The 21,415-nt window shown below is 44.9% G+C and overlaps 1 protein-coding gene across 1 annotated transcript; it reads left to right on the forward strand.

Moving 5' to 3' along the window:
* Positions 1-4,442: 4,442 nt before the first annotated feature.
* Positions 4,443-20,892, forward strand: DENND11 (DENN domain containing 11). The gene is made up of 9 exons (XM_067307853.1): positions 4,443-4,656; positions 11,070-11,169; positions 12,235-12,393; positions 13,188-13,341; positions 13,596-13,734; positions 14,176-14,307; positions 14,512-14,662; positions 15,160-15,228; positions 16,346-20,892. Exons 1-9 carry the CDS (start codon positions 4,443-4,445, stop codon positions 16,539-16,541), a joined length of 1,314 nt encoding a protein of 437 aa, XP_067163954.1. The 3' UTR covers positions 16,542-20,892.
* Positions 20,893-21,415: the final 523 nt, after the last annotated feature.

Consider the following 21,415-nt stretch of genomic DNA (forward strand, 5'->3'; position numbering starts at 1 on the left):
TATACCATAGGAAAGCAAACAGATATAGCTAATACTGGCCTGCTTTGTTAGAGGAAGAAGAAGACAGCATTATTTACACAAGCAGATTAACTGCCCTCTTCCTTACCCTATCAAGGTTATTAGTTCTGCTCAGCATACCCATTCCCCCCACATACACAGAAGCCCAGATCACTCATAGCTGTCATTTGATTAAACAGATTAAGGAAAAGTATCCTGGAACTACACAATACAAACCCATTCAACTACTGTTCATGTAACAGTAACAGATTCTGCTTTTCACTTTAGTAGTGTAAAGCAGGTACAAGTCAGAAGTCTCTATCTTTCACAATAAGCCTGCAAGAGAACCTCTCCTCCACCCACTCCTCACATAGGAACCAAATTAGCAAATCTTACAGAACAAGACATGCTAGTCCTCCCACCAAACTTTTTCATCTTAAATTTCTTAACCAGGGAAAAAAACATGTTACAGACACCTGTAAAAGCAGAGGGACTCCAAATGATTACCAGATACCTTACAGACAACCCTTTTCCTATCCCGCCCCCCAGCACATTTATAGCTACCTCATACACCTGGACCATTGCTGGGAGGTGCTCAGCAGCACCTGGGTACAATTGCCTGTGCCTAGGAAAGTCAGCAGCTGGGGGTTTTGCTATGGATCTGGATTTGCTCTGCATGTAAACAGCTCTGCAGGACTGCTAGGGTTCCCTGTGAGTCATCCCCTGCTTCTGCACTCCCTTCCCTCCTCCAGCTTCCTAGCACCCATGGGGAGTGATGTTTGCTGACAGCTAGTCAGCTTCACATTAATCCCATCAGAGACACAGTTTAGGCTTTAATATATAAAGCCTAAACTATATATCTTTCATATAGGCTTTACCTATAAGAAAGATTAGTCTTCTGGTTACAGGACTTAATGCTGCCTTGTTCAAGGTCTGATTTTAACTTCCTGCATTCAGATGTGTGTTAGTTTGCACGAGTGTTACAGCCTGTGTGGGGAAGTTCAGTCGTCTCATTTATAATGTATTAGACTTCAGGAGAGGAGTTAGGGAACATATACAGGTCTTCATATGGGTAGGGGAGAAGAAGGCTTCCGTCTCTAGGGTACAAGTGCCTGTGCTGGTAGAGGCGGGAGAAGCCTGTTAGGTCTGAGGCTGCAACGTGTATGGTCTGCCCCCATGGGCAGGATCACCCACAGCTCACCAGGAGCAGGACAATGGCTCTTTTTGCGCCTCTCTGCAAAAACCAAGGATCTTTTTGTGTCTTTGTGAGTGTGCATTTTGAAGAGGAACTAGAATGACTTTTAATGAACTAGAAACTAGATTACAGTAACCTTTTTTTTGTAGCACTGAGGAGAGCTGCTAGAGGACATATACAGACTTTGGTGCCCTCAGTCCAGAACAGACAAGGATTTTTCAGAATCGGCATGTGCTTTCTGGTGCACAAGTTAAAGAGGAACTCCCACCAGAAAAGAAAGGGTCAGGTTGGTTTGCGCTCACTCAGTCCTCATAACCTGGTCTAACTTTTAACTAAGAGCGTGGCCATTTAGGTCCTTTTAGTTGCCTGTTAAGACTGTGACTAGCAACTGACTTCATACAGGCCAGCAAAGAGGTAACACCAGTACTCGGTCAGGTTTCTACTGCTTGTGTCTGGTCTAGAAGTTGTGAACTTTTTGTCTAGGCACAGAGCCTGTCACCTCCATCCAGACTCTGTCATCGTGTGACATGAATCCTGTCATGAACCTTGCTTAGGAGTGAGACCTAAGAGCCCGTGAATGCCTGAGCTAGCTGCTTTTTGCTAGGAAAAGGCAAAGCTGCTGGGGAATCCCTGGGGAGGATTTGGGGACTTGCCTTCTGCCCTCATCTGAAGCCATCTAAAACTTGTTGCTTTCTGAACATGCCACAGAAGATTTGCGTGTGTGAAGACTAAGGGTGCGCTTGCACAAGACTGAGGATGAAGAGCTCTCCCTGTAGGGTCTGGCCAGCTGGGATCCTATGAAATGACCACTTAAATACTGCCGTGATTTGACTGTATTAGTCGTATGTTGGATAACTGGAACTTTGAATAGTAATATTTTCTTTTAAATCTGAACAAATACTATTTTTACTCCCCATAACTGCATGTCAGTTAATAACTCAGAGATGAAATTCCTTCACACTTCAGTTTTTGGTCTCCTCTCAAAACTTTGTTGGACCTTTTTTGTTTTCAGAGGCATTAGGCAGCCATTTTCACAAGGAGGAATGTGCTATGTAAAGGAGAAAAGTTGGACTTATTGAGTAAAGAAGACCCAACTTGTTCATCTTGCCTCTTCTAACAAACCCACCACATTTGCACCTCTTATTTTTTCTAGAGGACTACTCAAAGATCTGGAGACAATTTTCTTAGCCCTCAGTTAGAGGAAAAATGTGTTCATTTTCTTTTGAAGGAGAGATTTTTCTCCTAAAAGGGCCAAATTCTCTCCTGCCTAGGTCTTTTTGATTTCAGTAAAACAAAAAAGCAGACAATGTGGCCGTTAGTTTTAAACTTCACATATGTCTAGAAAACTGGGTGCTCTTAGCAGGCCTAGCTTTCTGGTCTTAGTGGTTTAAATAGTTCTGGTGCCAGCAGGTCTCTTGTCCTATGAGTTTTTTACCAAAAGCAGAGAAGTCACAGGGTACTGACATTTCATATATCTCCAAGTTGAAAAAAAAAAAGTATTTTCAGACATTCTCTTCGCTTGCCAACCGTTAAGCACAGGCTCCAGTTTGTGCATGGGAGTAGTCCCGCTGATGTTTGACATGAGTCTGTCAGCGGCGTAGGCAGCCTCTGTCCCTGCCTTGCACTGGGACAACTGTTGGTGGGCTTGCACAGCAAACTGGACGAGGAACTGCTCTGCGCCAAAAATAGCCTTGCGGGTAGGGGAGGAATTTATAATCAGGATTCGTTTCCCCCACCTGGATCGCTGTGGGGACAGACTGACATTTGTGCCAGCACCACTGCGGGGATGATGGCGAGGGGAGAAATGAGTTGTCACTTTACCATCGCTGGCATGCAAAAAAATGTTCATCAAAATACAGCTTGACACCGTCTATATGGTTGAAGTGAAGCATGTGGCTAAGTATTTGCAGAATCTGGCTTTTCTTTATAGCTCTTTATACAGTAACAAAACATTGCAAAGGGTTTTTTTTTCTTTACCAGTCACCTTCCATGAAAAACTCCATCTGCTAAACACCACATACTGCAATTTATAGCTTTGCTAAGTAAACTTGAGTATGGGTTTTGTGAAACAAAATGCCTACTTGGTATTGGAACTATCTGAAATGAAGTTCACAGCAAACAGACACTAACTTTACAAAAAAAAAAAAAAAAAGCCCACTGTTAATGAAGCTGGATCATGAGATTCTTAATGGTGTATGGAACACTCGGATCTGCTCAACAGGAAAAAAGGTGGACAATTAAGACTTTTATGACAATACCTTCTCCTTAATTGTGGCCGGCTTAATTGGGTAATCCAATTAATCAGAAAGACCTAGGGAACTGATTTAAACCTAATGATACTTAATGACATTGGTGGTAGCTTAATGGGGATGGTAATTACACTACAGTTGGCATCCTGTGGATGCCTTGGTGGTACTTCTGTCTCCGTCTTTCAATCTCAAGCTGATTCTGACTGCTCCTCTGAAAACTGTTTCACATCCTTCTACAGCACAAATATACACCAGTGCACACCAGATCAGCATCAACAACTCCCCAGCATTTTGGAAGCAGCTTCCACCGCAGCAAACAGGGCTGAGGGACATGGCTCTGATCCTGGTATTGACTCTGTTCCTCTGAAAACATTGCCTCTGCTCAACTCCCTGGGCCGCTCCAGTAGGACACGCTCAGCAGAGCTCCCTAGACACTAGTGTTTCCTCTTGAAAAGGCTGCTTTTTTTAATTGGGAACTCAGGCTGATTTGGATGAGAGGCATCCAGCAGGGCTTCTAGGTTCTTCCCATAAGGGATTACAGAGCTGGATGCATGAAAGCACAGAGGCATTAAGCAGCTCGGAAACTCTGCATTTTCCCATGTTCCTCAAAGGAACAGGCATCAGAAAAACTAAGAACTGATGGGCTGCAGATCCCTCACCCTTCGATTAAGTCTAGCTTGATTACCAGGGTGCTTTAATTATTTTATTAAATAATAATAGTAATAATTGTTTTATTATTATTGTTATTTTATTAAATATCGTTATCCATTGTTGTAACAGTAACGGCTATATTCCGCGGCTTGGCATTGCAGCAGCGCTCGCCCGGACGCGGCCAGCGAACGGTTAATGGCTCGCCCAGCTGCGCGCCCCGCACCGCTGCACGCCCCGCCCCCTGCCGGCGGGGGCGTGGCCCGCGGCGGCCCCGCCCCGGAGCCGCCCCCGCGCCGGCGGCGGTGCGGCGGGGAGCGGGAGCGGGAGCGGAGCCGGGCCGGGCCGCGGCCATGGGCGAGCGCGCAGACGAGGCGCCGCTGCTCTTCTGGGCCGAGGGCCCCGCCGTGTCGGCGCCGCCGCCCGCGGCCGAGGCGGGCGGCGGGCGGCGGCGGCTCGGCGGCGGCTGGAGCGCGGCGGGCTGGGGCGGCGCGGGGCCGCGGCGGGCGGAGGCGGAGGAGGACCAGATCGTGGCCGTCTTCGTGGTCACCTTCGACCCCCGCACGGGTGAGGAGTGGCCGGGGCCGCGGCGCGGCGCGGGCCGCCCCCGCGATGAGCTGCGCGGGGTCTCGGCGCGGACGCCCCCCGCGGCGCCGCTGTCGCGGGGCGCCGGCGCCGGGGAGGCCGGGGGCGGCGCGGGGCCGCCGCGGCGGGGGCGGCGGGCGCCTGTGCGGACGGAGCGCGGCGAAGATGGAGCCGGCCCGGGCACGGCGGCGGGGCGCCGCTGCCCCGAGCCTTTCGCGGCTGCTTGCCCGCGGCGCGGCTCTCCCGCTCCGTTTTAAGGTAACGCGATACGACGCAGGTGGCAGGTGGCCTGCTGGGACCTGCGGCGCTTTCTGTTCGCACAGAAAAGCGCTGGGTAGCGACAGAGCTTCTTGTCCTTGGTGCTGGTTCTGTCTCCCAAGCAGTGCCGTACCCAAGTGTCTCACAGAATGGGGATTCATAGGGATTACCTGGAAATGGAGCATCAAGAGAGCCAACCTCGGTTTCCACCATACCGGTAGAAACTTCTGATGGGAGGAAAAAGTCCCCTCCCTGTACAATGCTGAGGAAAATAAATAAGCTGAAACAGGGGAGGGTGTATCTCTACCTTGTGGCAGGGTGTGGAAGGGGTGCTAAAGGGACGGTGCTGGGAACAGCACCGAGAAGCAGCTATGTCGGTGTTGGTGTCACCTGCACTCTGTGCTGCTTCAGGACTTGGTGCAGTGCCTCTGCCCAGCGCTGCCCTGCTGTGCGTGGATGCACCAACTTGTTAGCAGTGTCTCAGAAGCATTCTTCTGTCTCCGTTGCGTGATGTAGCCTGTGGCTATTGGCAATGGACTGCTGTTTTGGAAGGCACAGATTCGACAGACATGCAGGGCATGATCCCCAGCAGCTGTATCACAGCTGTGTATTTATTAGTGACCTGTCGGTTTAAGGACAGGCCTCCAAAGGGATCTCTAGGACCTTTGATGCTTTGAAGTGGAGTGCTGCAGTCTGAAAGGGCAGAGGAATTTACTTCCCAGTCACCTTTTATACTGCCATACCCTGATCTCTCGGTACTCGCCGACCTTAGTATTATCTCACTTGTTTTACTGACATAGGTTATTAATCTCAAGTCTACAAATGTGCGTTTTAGAAAACATCCTAATGCTTTTTGGTAGTCTCGTTGCTCTAGCGGTGTCTACAAAACAGGAAGTTATGACATCAGTAGAAAGTTAGCACCCTTCTTACATCTGTGAATGCGTGTCGTGCGTGTAAGAGGCTGAGGTGTGCCTAGACAGACCATTGTGCCTTTCCTCTGTCTGACAGCAACTTGGGGTGCAAAGGCAAGAGTGGAGCATGGCTGAAAGTCTTGGTCAGAGTAGTAAGTTTAGGAAATAGCTTGGGAGATGCAGGAGCCCGTTTGCATGCAGACCTGGGAGTGAGCTCCTCTTTCCTCCATAGACGGACACTTTCTTAGCAAATCCATAGCACAAAAAAGTAGAGAAAGGAAAGATCTTTATCAAGTATAGTGTGGTATTTTTTGGATGAAGGAGCTGGGAAGGGAGATGTAACTCAGGTCATGCTCACAGAGGCTCCCTCTTCTAGTGAAGACAATGGAGCCTGTGATGTCCCGCCAGAAACATACACTGCCGAACGGATCAGCTGCTATGTTCTGAAACACCGAAGGGCTTTTGAAAAGTTATCTGTTTCTCTGGAATAAAGAGAAGCGTTTTCAGTCTGGATGTCATAGGCGCTTGACAAAATCCAAATGGAGAGGCCACTGTCATCTCTCCAACAGGAGATGAAGAGTTTTTTGTAACTATCCAAAACTTGGAAGAGTCCAGGTGACTGCATCAACAGCAGGTTTTCTCTCAATCTGACAGCATATGCCTTCTATGAAATGGTGAGATTTTTTTTGTTGGCAGTAGCTTAACTTTCTCAGGAGTTTGTTTGAACCAGCTGTTGCTTTGAATGAAGTCCAGGGAGAGTTGGGAAACGGCTCTTCTCACATCTGATGTGGAGTTAATTCTGGGTGTCATCAGCCTTTTTAGTGTGTCAAGTCCAGGAAAGTTCAGTCTCCCACTGTTATTCAGTGCTGATGCTGAAGGTAAGGAGCATGACAAGATGGTGGGGAACACAATCAAGAGATGTCAGCTTTACAGGCAGAGGGCCAGGTGCCCTATGGAGACTAAGAACTGAGGGTAAAGATCTTAAAACCACAGTGATGTAAATTTTCCAGGGTCAGAAAGAGGATATTGGAATTCCTGGGTCAACCGGATCAGACGATGTGAAGGGATTCCATAATGTGAATAAAAGTATCTGGCCCTTGTGTGTGTCTAAAAGGAGATCATCCGCTCTGTGTCTGCACTGGAAACCTGGTTGATCTTGCCCAGGGAAAGCACAGCAGACCTCCTTTGCTAGCTTATTCAGGAACATGAAAGGCAGAGTTTCTGGCAGTGGCTGGGAGGGTCATTATGCCAGGTAATGTGTTCTCACATACAGGGATATTGTGGCAAGCAGTAGAGTGAGAGGTGTTTTCCTCCTAGAAGGAGGAGGTGGTGACTATATGTAACAGCTTCCCTCCTAATCTTAGAAGAGCTTGGACTAGACAAACCCAAGCTGCTTTTTTCCTCAGTGTATCGAGCAGTTGTGTGGGCTGGGTTCAGAAAGGCAGGTTATGGGGTTACCAGGCTATTGTTATGGTTCTGGCCTCCCCAGGACTCTTTGATGCTTGTGTGAGTGGCTGGATATTGAAGTCAGAAGCAGCTTCTATATCAGTGGTGCTTTCTCCATCTCCAGCATGGTAAACCTGTGGGACTTGAGAAGGAACTCTTTTCACTGCTGTCACAAAGACAGCTCTTGCATTAATGCAGCAAGCGAACTGTAAATTAAGTGCAGAGTGGTGGCAGCCCGGGAACCAACTGCGCTGTCTTGCTGCCTTTGCTTCCTGTGGCAATCCCTCCCTCTCTTTAAGGGAGCAATGAGTTGGGAATGCTCAGACATCTTTAAAACTGTGAGCCCCAGGTCTGTGCAAGAACTACCCCTTAAAGAGCACAGTCACAAAGCGCTTTAATATGGCTTCTGAATTTCCTAGTGCAGGTCTTGTGTGGGTACTGAAGACCCAAGATCATCTTGGGCAGCAACAGGGATACAGCCAGTAGGTGTGACCTCCTTGGCATTGGGCTAGGGTATGTGTGCATAAAGCAAGCAAAAGAAAATGGGACAAGAAGTTTTGCTTTGGGAGGAGAAAAAGAAAGACGAAGCAAAGTCAGTGTCAGCCTACAGCTCTTCAGATTTTTAAGAGTAAGACACACATCCATTCTGTCAGAATACTAGAAAAAAGGTGAACCTTCTTACCCCTTTTTTGTGATGGAGATGGTGATAGTCAACTTTGTGTAGGTCCCACATAGTCTGTTGGCTTAAAGGACAATGTGAGTTATGGGGGGAGAAGAAGAGAGGGGAGAGGGAAAAAAATCTCTTTTCTCCCATTAAACATGTAAGCGTTCAGGTGTTCTGGTTTGCTGTCCTGCATTTCCTCCATTCAGGAAACTGAGCCAGAATACTGTTAGGTCTCACTCTGTGATTGTCATGTCCTGGCACAACACAGTAGCACTGCACAGCTGGGGACTCTGAAGATCTTGAGAAACACTTAACTGGGTCAGGAGGCCGAGATGACTTTATTGTAGCCATCAGATACTAGTGTCATCATAATTTCAGAGTATCTGAAAATCCAAGGGAGAGACAAAAATCTCCACTAAGAGAGAAAAGAGTGAGAGAGGAACATCCTTAACTTTTCACACCAGAAACTGAAAGTGCTGTTTCTGCTTTGGCCTGGTGCTGGGAGGTAGCTCCCAAACCTCTCATCAGCTCTCTAGCATTGGTTGGGTTACACTTGGAAAGTTCCCCCGCATGCATGAGAGCTGCTTTATGCATGTGGAGGGGAAATGCTTCCTGGGTGTGTGTGGGGTGTTTTTTTTTTTTGTTTAAAAAAAAACCAAAACAACAACAAAAAAAACAACAACAAAAAAAACAACAACAAAAAAAACAATGTTACTCCCTCCTCCCTCTTCCTGTTTCTTATGCAGACTGGCAGTTGCAATCATGTCTGGGCGAAGTCTGTCCTTTGTTTGCTCTAGTGTTTCACCAGACCAACTTTCTTAATATATACATTTTTTTTTTTAATCTCCTCATTTGCTCTCTGACTGCCACGTCGCCAGAACATTCATAGGGCAAGGTGGTGTGAGGAACTGCCAGGAGCGCAGGTGCGGGTTGTTTGTGTCAGCTCTCAGTGACCAATCCCAGGAAAAAAAGAAGTGCATAGCTAAGAAATAGTTATATGATAAGCAAGTGTGTTTTGTTGTTAAGCCATAAGATAAGGATCTGTTTCAGGATGCCTTTTCCCTGCTTATTGTTGCACTATGCATGTCACTTGAGCCAAGTACCTTCCACCTTCAGCACCTCTAAAATGGAAATAATACTTCATGATAGTATTTTTGACTGAAGAGAACAAAGCAAAGTGAAACAGTTTCCTTTGCTGGATGGTGCTCTTGCATATTGATGTACTAATCTATAGCTAATGAACAATTCACTGTGATGTAAAAGCTTAAAAGAGGATCTGAACTTAACCACAGTTTTAACCACAACAGTCTCAGAGTTTACTTCTTTACTCTTTCAAGGAAGGGTCTTGTGCCTTTTAAAAATAACTCAAACAACTAGAGGCAAAGCCAACATCTATATATAATGTGCAAAACCTACAGGAAGACCATGTAGGCTGACATGATGTCACTGTTTTTCGCTGCCAGCCTTTCACTCTTCTTAAAGGCAAAGACACTACAGCAGAGCTTTGTGGTTTCATATGTGATTGCACAAACACTTCAGAGCTGTACTCGGGGTCACGAGGCTGCTGCTGTTCTCTAGCCAGCATAGCTCTGTGGGAGAGGTGTACTCATGGACTAGAAGTGGTTAGCTGGACACAAAATCTCTCCTGTTGCCACATTTAATGTTGTTAAATCCCTTGCCAGGCAGGGTTGGAAGAGGCCTGCTGAATACAGTATCTGTTTGAGAAGAAAAATAGCCTATTTAAATTTCAGTAGCTGAACCTAATTCCGATGCAAGTGTGCATGCATATACTTGTGCAGGATGAGTAATAAAATAAAAGACAGGCCTCAGAAATGGGGCTTCATATTTAAGCCAAGACTTTTAGCAATAGATATTTAGCCTAAAGCCCTTCCAAATGCACAGTGTGGATGCAAGCACGCGTGGGACCCTTATTCCCTAAGCAGGGGGCGAGGGGAGTTGTACTGTTAGAAAGCACTTTTACGCTGCATCTACCATTGCATTTGTACTGAGGAATGTTTGTTTGCTTTGTTTTTAAAATAAGTTGCATCATTTCAAATACTGATGCTATAGACAGGCTGACAGAGAATGGAAACTTAATGTGTAAACCTAGAGCTCACCTTGCTGCAGTAGGAGTGTCCGGACGAGCAGGTTAGACTCTGAAGTGCTGGCACAGAAAGTCTGAAAAATGGCCCTTTTTTGTCCATGGTAAACTTGCCAGTGGAAGAGCAGGACTTCATCAACTTTAGAGACTGTTAAATGTTTTCACAGATTCCAGTAACAACAGTTTAGCTGGGCTCAAGGAGACCCATTTGTCTGTCTAGTCTTAGTAACAAGAGGCTAAAGTTGGATTGATTTGAGACTTCTCCAATACCATCTGTTCCAGGATCAGGCTCCTCAGGTGGCCTTTAACAGTGAACAACTGCATGCTTTCTGGTTGGGTTGCCAGGTGACAGATGTTTGTTAATCTTGATCTAGCTTGTAATTGTATGCTTTTTTGTTTGATTATTCTAGTATGCACAAAAGTGTTGCAGAACTTGGATCTCCCCAGCTTCCATCTAAAACTTTAGCTTACTCCTCCTATCCTAAATAAAATATGAGAAATTCTAGGGAGAAGTAGTGATAATCAGAATGGTGGCTTAGGGGTTCCTGTTTGACCGGTCCTGCCAAACATAAACAAAGGAAAATACCGAGCAGCAGTCCATACTTTGAGTTCTTTGTATATCCGATATGCATGTAAACAGCAAGAATGGAACAGTATTAGTATCATAGCTCCTCCACTATCAGAGTACCTGGCAGGATAAATTTGTAGTTGCTCTGTGATTAAACATATAAAGAATAAGCCCACAAAACAGCACTAGGTTCTGAAACAACTCTAAAAGTTCTGCAATACCTGGATATTGTGCTGCAACAAGTAATGTTTGCAAGAGATACATGGAGTACAATAATGTGGCCTCTTCCCACAATGTTTAGCTCTGCCCCAGGAGTTGCGTTAGTGCAGTGTTACTGGCATCCCAGTGATGTAAAAGCAACAACTGGCTGTTGCTGGTGTTTACTTTTTAGTAGTGAGTGTTGTCACCCTGTTCACTCAAATAAAGCTTTAATTTGCTTCTCTGCAGGCAACATGGTAGAGTGGTGTTTACCCCAAGATATTGACTTGGAAGGCGTGGAGTTCAAATCCATGGCAAGCGGGTCCCACAAAATCCAGTCAGACTTCATGTAAGTATGTCTGAGCTATACTACTCCTTCTTGTTCCTCTTAGCTGTCCATCTGCACCACCATCCCTTAGTTCAAAAATGCAAGAAAAATACCACCCGGGAAGTTAAGCTCCTGCATTAAACTGCTGCTAAACTGTATCCATCTGAGCCAAAGATACTCTTCCAATACTCTCAACATCACATCAAATATCAGCTAGCTATATGGGATCTCCTATATGACAACTTTAGCCGTGGAGGCCAGCCAGCAAATGGGGGAGGTCAGCTTCTCAGTGGTATACAAATATTAATGCATATTGCATGGCAAACTTTGGGGGCAGTCAGGAAAGGCCTAGGGTGGAAGAGAAAGAATGGCAAAACTGAAATAGGAAGGATTTTGCAGGGAAAGGACTTAGAAAAAGGTTCTTAATTCTGCCAGCGCCTTTGGATCCTTTTAATGTTGTGATAACCATCCTGTTCTTTGTTTGCTTTCTCCTTTGCTAGATCTTTCTTACAGTGGAAAAATGTTAACTGGGATTTGTCTCCACTCCCATGTTTTCAATAACCCACTGTTGCAATGCACTTTCCTTTCACTTCCAGGAATAACACTTATTTTCTCAAAGGCACGTAGACTTTCCCTTGCACTCAACTAAAGTATGTTTCCAGGTGCTGGCACCCAAAATATGATTAGGTAGCTAGACTATATTCACAACTTTAAGCCAGGCAGGCTCTTTTTCCTTACAAGAACAGCATTGTGTTGACAGGATCCTGCATCCTCTGTTAGACTTTCCTTCTGAGTACTTTCCTTACCTGCTGTCTCACTGAGAGATGTATTTGGTAGGGGCTCTAGTGGTAGAGGCACTGGGAACTCCTGGCTTGAACATGTTGTATTAGTCATCTTCCCAAGAGGGCTGGAACACCTGTGGCCTGTTGTCTGCCCTTTGAATACCAGGGTGGGATTTCAGGGATTTGCTTAAAGAGTGAACTTTTCCCCTGTGTTCCCAAATCAGTAATTTTAGTGGCTGGTTACCTTTCTCTCTTCCTCTTCCCTCTTTTAACATTAACTTTTCTGTCAAATATTTGTCCCTAGTTATTTCCGGAAAGGACTCTGTTTTGGCTTGGCCTGCTTTGCCAATATGCCTGTGGAGAGTGAGTTAGAGCGTGGTGCCCGCATGAAGTCTGTGGGGATTCTCTCACCTTCTTATACCCTGCTGTATAGGTACATGCACTTCCTGGAGAACCAGGTCAGGTAAGTTGCCTTGCGGTATAGGACTGGCAATGGCCAGTCCTACATGCACCTATGTACCTGTATGGAGCTGTCTGAAAGTGTATGGGTACTAGGATGCTGCATGGCTACACTGTAGACTGTTCTGGTTGTTTGTGGGACATGCTGTCTGTTCCTGGGAAAGGCAACATTGCCTCACTGGATAGTGATTTTGGATGTGACAACCTGGGTAGAATGCCAAGTTATGACTTCCTTGATTGACGACTACTCTACAGAGAGAGCACAGACTCACGTCTGGGGAAGGAAGAAAAAATCCATGCGCAATGGTCTGTTCGTTGTGTTGATTACTAACAGCCTAGTCAAATGCTGTGCAAACTACTTATTTTGAAGCACTGGAGGGATACAACTGTCAAAGGGAGAGCTGGGAGAACAAGGAGTTCCTCTCTTCTCCTTCTGAAAACTGGTTTATGCTTCTAAAGCTATGATGGTGATCCTGCCTAGGTATATGCCTCTGCTGTGTTGAGTGGGCTTGGCAGGAGGAACTGGTGATGGTAGAAGGGAAAGCTATTCCTACCTGAAAATTTTTTAAAACAGGATCAGTCCTGTGCATGGATCAGCTTACTGTCTGCTTCAGTCCTGCCCATGTTCTTTGACTGCACTGAAAGCTGCATTACTCCTAATGCCCTCCTAAGTCTGTGCAACTGAGGCACCCAGAGGTTCTTTGCTAGCTAGGAAAGCAGATGTCAGCTGGGGGCAAGAACACTAAATAGGTAGTCTGCAGATGCTACAGATCTCCTCTTTCTTCCTTTCTTTTCCAGACACCAGCTGGAGATGCCAGGGCACTACTCCCATCTAGAGGCATTCTATGATGACAAGAAAGGAGTCCTCCCTGCTGGCAAGGACACCCCCACCTCTCAGCAGCCTGTCCACTGGCTGCCATCCATCCACAGATACATGTACCCAGAGATGAAGGTGAGGCAGGTGCTCTGAGGCTTGCAGGGATGTGTAGTGCACTGCTGCTTCCTACTGGTGTATAATACTTCTTTATATGCAGTCACTCCAGCACTTGTAGGCTGCTTTAGGTAAGATTTTATTACTGGGGCTGAGTGTTACAAGCTGCAGTTCTCTGGCATTGATTTGTGCTGGTCTTGCTCCCATGTTAAGCATCTGGGCCTGTGTCGCTGTTTCACCTCTGAGCTGTTTTCTCCCTTTCCCTCCACCTGCAGATCACACATCCTGCTGGTTGTATGTCTCAGTTCATCAAATTCTTTGGTGAGCAGATCCTTGTCCTCTGGAAGTTTGCCCTGCTGCGCAAGCGCATATTGATATTTTCACCACCCCCAGTTGGAGTTGTCTGCTATAGAGGTATGTTTTCAGGGGTATCAGAGTTCTGAAGAACTGCAGGAGTGCCTGTGGGTACTGAAGGGATGGAAGTGATGCAGGCCTTCAAAATCCATCACAATCATTCCTTGCGGAGATATTGTTGGGCCTGCATTTGTCCATTTCCTACAAAATGCTTTTCTTCAGGCCTTTCTGGGAAGAACCTACCTGGTGGTACTGTCAAACACAGGAAATAAAAGCACTGAATGAATCTGTGGAATCTAGAACATGGGATTCCTATGGGAAAACTGGTCATTTCCCATCCAAAATATGGATGCCCACATGAGAAATTCTGGTGTTCAGAGAATTGCACTGCTGTAACCACTGCTTTCATAGGAATTTGCAGGAGAACTGGGAAAGCAGGGTTCAGAATGCATTTGGAGGGAATATTGAAAGCATCTCAGCATGTACTTCTCTTGCCTGCAGTGTACTGCTGCTGTTGCCTTGCCAATGTTTCTCTACCTGGTCTTGGAGGAACTGTACCAGAGTCCAAACCATTCTTCTATGTGAACGTGGCAGACATAGAAATGCTGGAGACAGAAGTGTCATATGTGGCCTGTAAGTATGATGGATCAAACGGGACTTTTCTAGCTTCAGGTTGCAAAATGTCTTGAGACACCAGACCATAGAATAAAATTGAGGGTGCCATGATGAGAAATGACTGACTTCATGGAATGACTAATAACAAAAGCAGGAGAGAACAGTTGGTCTGCAGGGAAAGCAACATGCTTATTTGAAAATCATCTCTCCCAATTTTGGCAGGTACAACAGAAAAGATCTTTGAGGAGAAACGGGATCTCTATGATGTCTATGTGGACAACCAGAATGTGAAGACATATCATGAGCATCTGCAACCACTCCTGAAAATTAACAGTGCTGATAAGGAGAAGTATCGACGACTCAATGACCAGAGGTAATAATAGAGATCTGAGTGGCCCTGGTCCTTGTTGGGAGAGCAGTGCTATGTGGAATGGAACGGACACTGCTCCTTTGTATTTTTCTCCTTAATATTTTTGAAATTTCCTATTACTTCAGCTTACCTCTGAGATTCTGGTTCTACTGTAGCTGACTGGTATGAGAGTCTCTGGGCCCTCTGCAAACACATGATCACTCTGCTAGTGAACTGATGGAGCAGACAGAAGGCAGGAGGAGAAGCGCAGAGGTGGTGACTTGTTAATGACTTGTGATTGACTGCTCAGTAGCAGAACTGAAAACATAGCCCTGTAACCTGATTTCTAGTCCAGTGCCTTATGAAGGCTACCTGGTTGCCTCAGATATTGGGGCAATGGTGCTAATCTTGATTTGTCCACAAGAAATGGATGCAAAGTATTCTGTTATAACTCTTGCCTTCTGATATCGCTTTGAGGTTCACTGTAGGTAGGTGCATTTAATCTGTCTCCCTTCCCCCAGGCAGATGTTAATGTATTCTCAAGAAGTTGGTGAGGACTGTAGCTCCTGTGAAGAGGACCTTTTCATTTTGTGAGTGGATACATCTACTTAGTTGGTCACTGTTGTACTTAGAGAACCTCTTTCACTGATTTCATGTTGCCCTGGCTTGGCATACTATGAAACATCATGGTTAACATACTTCCATAGTCAGCTCTGAGTTCCTCCAAGGATCCTATAACCAAACTGGCTCTTTCTCTTTACATCATCTTCTTTTCAACCAAACGCAGCCATATTAGTCTCCACCGAGGTCTTGTAAGTGCTGGGAGGAAGAAGAGAATTTTTAAAACACAATCAATCAGAAATGAAAGAATCCCCTCCCATTTTTGAAAACATAAGCACCATAGGACTTTTCATGCAAGAACACTTGGCTCAGGAAAGCACAGTGTCTGTAGGAAGCAGGTACTGTACCATGCTGTGGAAGGTACAACGTGAAGATAAGAGCTGAATATGAAGGCCTAGCCATTTATGTGGCTTGGGAAACAGAGGAACCAGAACGGGGTGTAGAGTATACGGTACAGAATTAGATGAAAACCACACCTATACCAGCTCTGAAGCCCTTCACTGCCTGTTGCTATTGTTCACAATCTATAGCAGATGAGAAGCAATGGGATAAAATTGTGTAAAGGGCTGTTGGGGCAGAACTTTCATTGTTGAGCTGCTTAGATGTAGTCAAAGCTCTTTTTAGAATAGCCTTGCATTTTTTTAGGAAAGCAGAAGGTGAAAAGTAGCTCTTTCACTACTGTGTTCTGCTCCAGTAATGGAGAATTTATTTACCCAATGACTTACCAGCTGGGTGAAAACATTGTTTCCTCCTCTGTTTTATGGGAGCTACAGGTCTGATGTCTCCACTTAATTACCACAAAGTACACATTAGCTGATAACGTGGCTTTCTTCTGAAGAGGAAAATGCCTAGGATAAATCAGCCAGACCGGAGCACCACTGTAAATTAAAAGTTACTGCTTTAGCTCTGTTCATTTCAGGTCATCCACAGGGTGGATGGAAAACTACTATAGTACCACCTTAATAAAGTGGGAGCTATGATTAAAGTGGGTTAAATGCAGTTTGGGGGGGGCTCTGCTGCCTGTGTGGTAAATATGTTGTCTTTTTTTGGTCCTATGCCATCATCTCAATTAACTTTATCCTATAGGTTTTTCATGGAGCAGAACAACCGGATATTTCAGACGCTGATGGAGGTGTCAGCCAGCCAGGACAAGACATTGACAGCTGAGCACGCACGGGGCATGGGCCTGGATCCCCAAGGGGACCGAAGTTTCCTTATGGACCTGCTGGAAGTATATGGCATTGATGTTATGCTAGTCATTGACAACCCCTGCTGCACTTAGACCAAGGGCACAAGAGATGGGGAGCAGAGATGATGTTTTAAAGACTACCAGACATTGCTTAGGAATGTCACTGGAACTCACCACAGCCACTGGACGAATCTCATTTTATTTAATAACTTTATACAAAAGTATTTATAATTTTAAAACAAAATGTGATTTTTTTTTTTTTAATTTTCTCCCCCTCACCTTCCCCAAGGAGTAACTGTTCCTGTTTGTTTTTTTTCATCATCTCCCTTTTTTTTTCACCTGTGTTTTTTGTTTGGTTTACATAGGACTAGTGGCACCTTTGCACCTCACTGTTGCCAGTGATAGCTAGATTTTGAATGCCTGAGGGCTGAAGACTTCAGGAAAGCACTTTGTCTGATGGGGTCCAATGTGAAATGCTGTAGCTGAGCTCTTAAGACTTGACTGGAATTTCCACCCCCCCCCCATCCTTCACCCTTATACTTGGGGACTGAAGAGAGCTTCAGCACAGGCTGTTAGTGGCCCAGTCTCATAAAACATTGCTGTCCCCACCAGTAAATATGGTGGGACAGGCAAGTTAAACCAATGATAACAGAAGTGGACTCCTTTAACACCACTCACCTAACTTTTAGCAGCTGAGTTGGAATAAAGCCACCCCAAGTTTGGGGTAAGGGGAATGCTATGAGATCTTACAACGTTGCTTACCAGAGTGGCATAGTTTCACTTCCAGCATTTGAAGTGGTATAAACTGGCAAAGACTTATACCCATTTTATAGCTGGAGAAGAGCACCATCTCTACTTAATCCCTCCTTCCACTTCCTCTGGTTTTCAGTTGCATTAAACCTGCTGCTTTGGTTAAAAATCTTCAAACCAGCAAGACAGACTCCCATTGAACAGGGACCAACGTCACTCAGCCACATTGCAGTCACTGTGCTCTCCAGCCTCTACTCAGAAGGTGCTGGGCAGGATTGGATTGAATAAGTATGGGTTGAATAATGTATGATCTAATATCATTAGTGCTTCCTTCTGTAGCAGCCAGTACTTGTCACGTCTTTACTTTAACACTGTCTGCTGCTCCTCCTTTGTCAAGCAGCCGTCATCACTGCCTGCTGCTGTCTTCATCTTTCAGTGTGAAGTAGAGAGCAGTGTGTGACCTTTCAGCTACAGGACTGGAATGGCTTTATTGTTTGCAGGAGTTCCCTAGGAGTTTGGCTCAGCTGGTAGAAGCAATGGCTGACAGTAAGGCTTTTTTCCTGGGCAGAGAAGCTGTAGAACCAAGTGAATGGCATTTCTCATTCTGCTGCAGGGGATAGAATGGGATTCAGTTCATGCATGCAGGGCCAGAAGTTTCCCTCCAGAAAGGCTATTCCTGCAAAGGGTGCACCCTTAGCCGTGCTTAATCTAAGGATGGGACTGTAGGTTGCAGGTGTGACTTGCTGCTTTGTCCAAAATCCTTCAGCCAGTAGTAGCATCAGCTCTAAACTAAGTTTGTCCTGGGCTATAGCTGTAGCTACTTAGCTGCTGCTTCTGCCATGGCTACTGTCAGCACCTTGGAGCCTTTCTGCAGTTTGTAGCAGTGCAGATTGTAGCTGCTGTATCCATTTATCCTAACATTTTATAGGGCAATATAGAGCCTGAATCACCTAAGTCTCACCTACTAATCGTCTTAACACAAGCAAGTGTTTTCCAATCAGACCTTCTGTGGACTGTCTTCCTCTGGAAGGAAAGAGGTTGGCATAGGCTGTTTTTCCTTGAAGACTATCTGCAGCTAATGTGTAGTTTAGCTTACTAGGGGTTCAGAGGTTTTAGAGAGGTGTGGGATCAGAGGCCTCACAAGGCTGACTGCACAGTTCACCAGTATGAGCATTAGCATATACTACAGTGTTGTGATCTGCCTGTCTTGCTTAACAGTCTTTCCCATGCCTGCTTTTTCAGGGCTTTGGATATTTTTCTACAGGAGAAAACATGCTGCTGCTTGTATTGCCAGTTCCTCGCAGCATATTCATCCTTAGAATGTTGGGAAACAAGAAAAAAGAAAGAAAAAGTGGAGCTGAACAGTGTGAAAGGGAAAGATCAGTCTTTTTTTCCTTGAGGAAAAGGCTTTATTTTTAAATTGATACCTCTGGTATAAAGGTGACCCATAATCTCTGTGCTTTCTTCCTCTACTTTAGTTAACATGTTGTCTGCAGTGAAGACCCATGAGGAAGTATGGCAGGCAAGGTATTGCTGTGACTTAACTTCCTTTAGATATTAAAAAAGGAACTAAAACTAGTCTTTAGAAATTCTTCCTCTCATTGTTTAACCTGTTTGCTACTTAGTTTAGCTGTGGTTAGCTGTGAATGGCTTTTATTCTCCTACATGTCAGTAATTCTTCTGTTGAACTGAATAGGAACAAGCCTTTAATTTGTGTCTTTGAAGTTTTACAGCCCACTGCAGCCTGAGTCTTTCTAACAAACTGCATTAGAGCATTGTGTTCACAAGCTGTCAGAATATCAGTTCTGTGAGACAGCACTGCTAGAAACCATCACGTAGAACATCCTGAAATTATTAAAATTTATTTAACCTCTACTTTCCAGAAACTGTTAGTGGGGCCAGTAGGTTTTCAGTTGCTAGCAACTGCACAGGTGCAGAAGCATACAAGCAAGGAGATTACTGTAAAAGTAGCATCTACTTTGTTGCAGCCTATTTTGCTTTTCTTTGTAATTTTGTTTCTCTACAGCTTCTCTTGGAAGGTGACTGCTACAAAAGTCAAGAAGTATCCAGACAGAAAACAGAACAGAGAGGCCTCCCCTGTCCTGGCTCTTCTTTGTTTTGTTCTCTGCAACATGAACTCTCCACCTGCATAGTCTTCTTAGAATAGAATAGACATTGCTTTTATTGCTGCTGCATGTGGAAAATCCTTGATAAATAGGTATGTAGCATGAATAGCTACAGCTTGGGCTGCTAAGGCTTGTTTAGCAGGCTTTTTTTTTTCCCCCTAGCCTTGGAACCAACAATACTGAGCATTCTCTCTCCCACAGATGATTCTTCAGGGTTCACGGTAGATCAGTCATGTTAAAGTGTGAACACTTAATCCCCTCTTTGGCACTTAATAGTTGCTTTTTTGAATACTAGCAGCTGGAAGGGAGTCAGTTATTTGGTATATTTTGATTTAAAAGAGGAAGGAAAGTGTGGCGTAAGGTAGGATATTGCTGATTACTGCAAAATCCTCTTCTCCATTTGCAGTACTTTGCCTTTACAGTGGTGCCTTTAATTTCTTTGGTATGTTGTCTCTGGGCTGTTGCTGGTGATCAGAGCCCAGGTTGAAAGGTGATTACAATAACCATGTATACCCTGTGGTCTGGTAGACACAGTCCAATATTAAAGTAATAGTACAGCCATTACAGGTTCTCAATTTATACTTGCTTGGGTTTAAACCCAAGCGAGGAACAGCTTCACAGTAGCATTTTATCTCAAATTTGACTAGAAATGTGTAATCAAGTACTGAATTATTACTACTTGTACTATTTGGATTGGAGGGTAAAGCTCAGGAGAATAATGAAAGCTACAGTTTTTTAATCTGAACAAGGGAGACACTTGAATCATGGGAAAGTCTTCCCACTACAAGGTTAGGCCAAGTTGGAGTTAGGCAGTTTTGCTAGTTAGAGTTGACTACAACCAAGAACTGGAACGGATACTAGGCAGGGAGGCATTTCACTGAATTCAAGTTTGGCTTTGTCCTAAAGACATGCTAATACCTTATTTTCTAGCATAAATGGAATAGTTATTCCAATGTATGTTAGAGCTAATGATCATGTCTATAATAAGACATGAGCTCTCCTATCCAGCATCCTTAAGGACAGAATAAAGTTTGCCACCTTTTCAAGAGAAAGCAAGTAACTTACTGTGCTGCTTATTCTGTAAAGCATGCTTCCTAACCACTGAAGAGAGGAACAGATAAGCAGTCTTCCTTAACAAGGCTGTGTGCTACTTCTTCCATTTTAAGAACTGCCAAAGTTGATGGGCAAAAAGCTAGGTGTAGCTGTGGCCCTCTGTGGCAGGGAGTGGTTTCTGGAATAGCAGGGCAAAAGTACTCCTTCACACTGCAGAAGTCTAGATACAAAGCATGCATCCTAACCCAACTTCTCTCATCATAGCTATTGTTTCTAAGTTAGTTGCTGTCTCCTTTTTCTTTCAACACTAATGGTCTAGTGATGATGGGAGAAGACAACACAAATGTCTTTGCGAGAGCCTGGAATGTACTGACTTAACAGAATATCTGTCTAAAACAGAGGGGTACTAAATGCCTATGAACCAGGATTTCAGGTCCTGGTTAATACAACATGCCATTCAAATGGAAATGTTTAATTGTGGTTAAAATAAACAAATGCCTTGGGCTGGTCCATCACTAAGTTGTTATCCTTCATTTTTATTTATATTACAGTATTTTAAGACCTTCTAGAATGGGGTTGTAAGTTGAAGCCAGGATAAGTGTTTTCATGAGGGGGACCCAGAACTCTACTCTTCCTTCCCAGCTTGGAGTTCATACAAAGAAAGCTGCATGTCTTGATGGCAGAGAGAAACATATGAACTGAGTCCTTTCCTCAGCCCCATAAATTGTGGGTTCAACCGCTACTTATTTTCTGTAACATTTTCCTCACCTACCCACACTGAATAAAATGTTGGCAATTCAGAGGTCTAGAAATACTCAATACTGGGATTAAAAAGAAGAAGGAGGGGAAAAATCTCTTTAACAGTAGTTACACCAGCTAACCAACTTCTGGGGGTATGTCTGTTTAAATATCAGCCTGTATCTCAGACTATCATTGCTACTTTAACAGCAAAACAGCATTAATACCAGTTCTGGAAAGAACTCTTGGTTACTCTCAAGCAAGGAATCACACTGCAGCAGAAGCCATGCTTCTGAGTCT

The sequence above is a fragment of the Apteryx mantelli genome, chromosome 1 (assembly GCF_036417845.1).
Source record: "Apteryx mantelli isolate bAptMan1 chromosome 1, bAptMan1.hap1, whole genome shotgun sequence".
Lineage (NCBI taxonomy): Eukaryota > Metazoa > Chordata > Aves > Apterygiformes > Apterygidae > Apteryx > Apteryx mantelli.

Coding starts and splice junctions, on each gene's coding strand:
- DENND11 (XM_067307853.1), top strand. CDS start 4,443: ATGGGCGAGCGCGCAGACGAGGCGCCGCTGCTCTTCTGGGCCGAGGGC. Junction 12,394..13,187: donor TTCCTGGAGAACCAGGTCAG/GTAAGTTGCCTT, acceptor TTTCTTTTCCAG/ACACCAGCTGGAGATGCCAG. Junction 13,342..13,595: donor ACATGTACCCAGAGATGAAG/GTGAGGCAGGTG, acceptor CTCCACCTGCAG/ATCACACATCCTGCTGGTTG.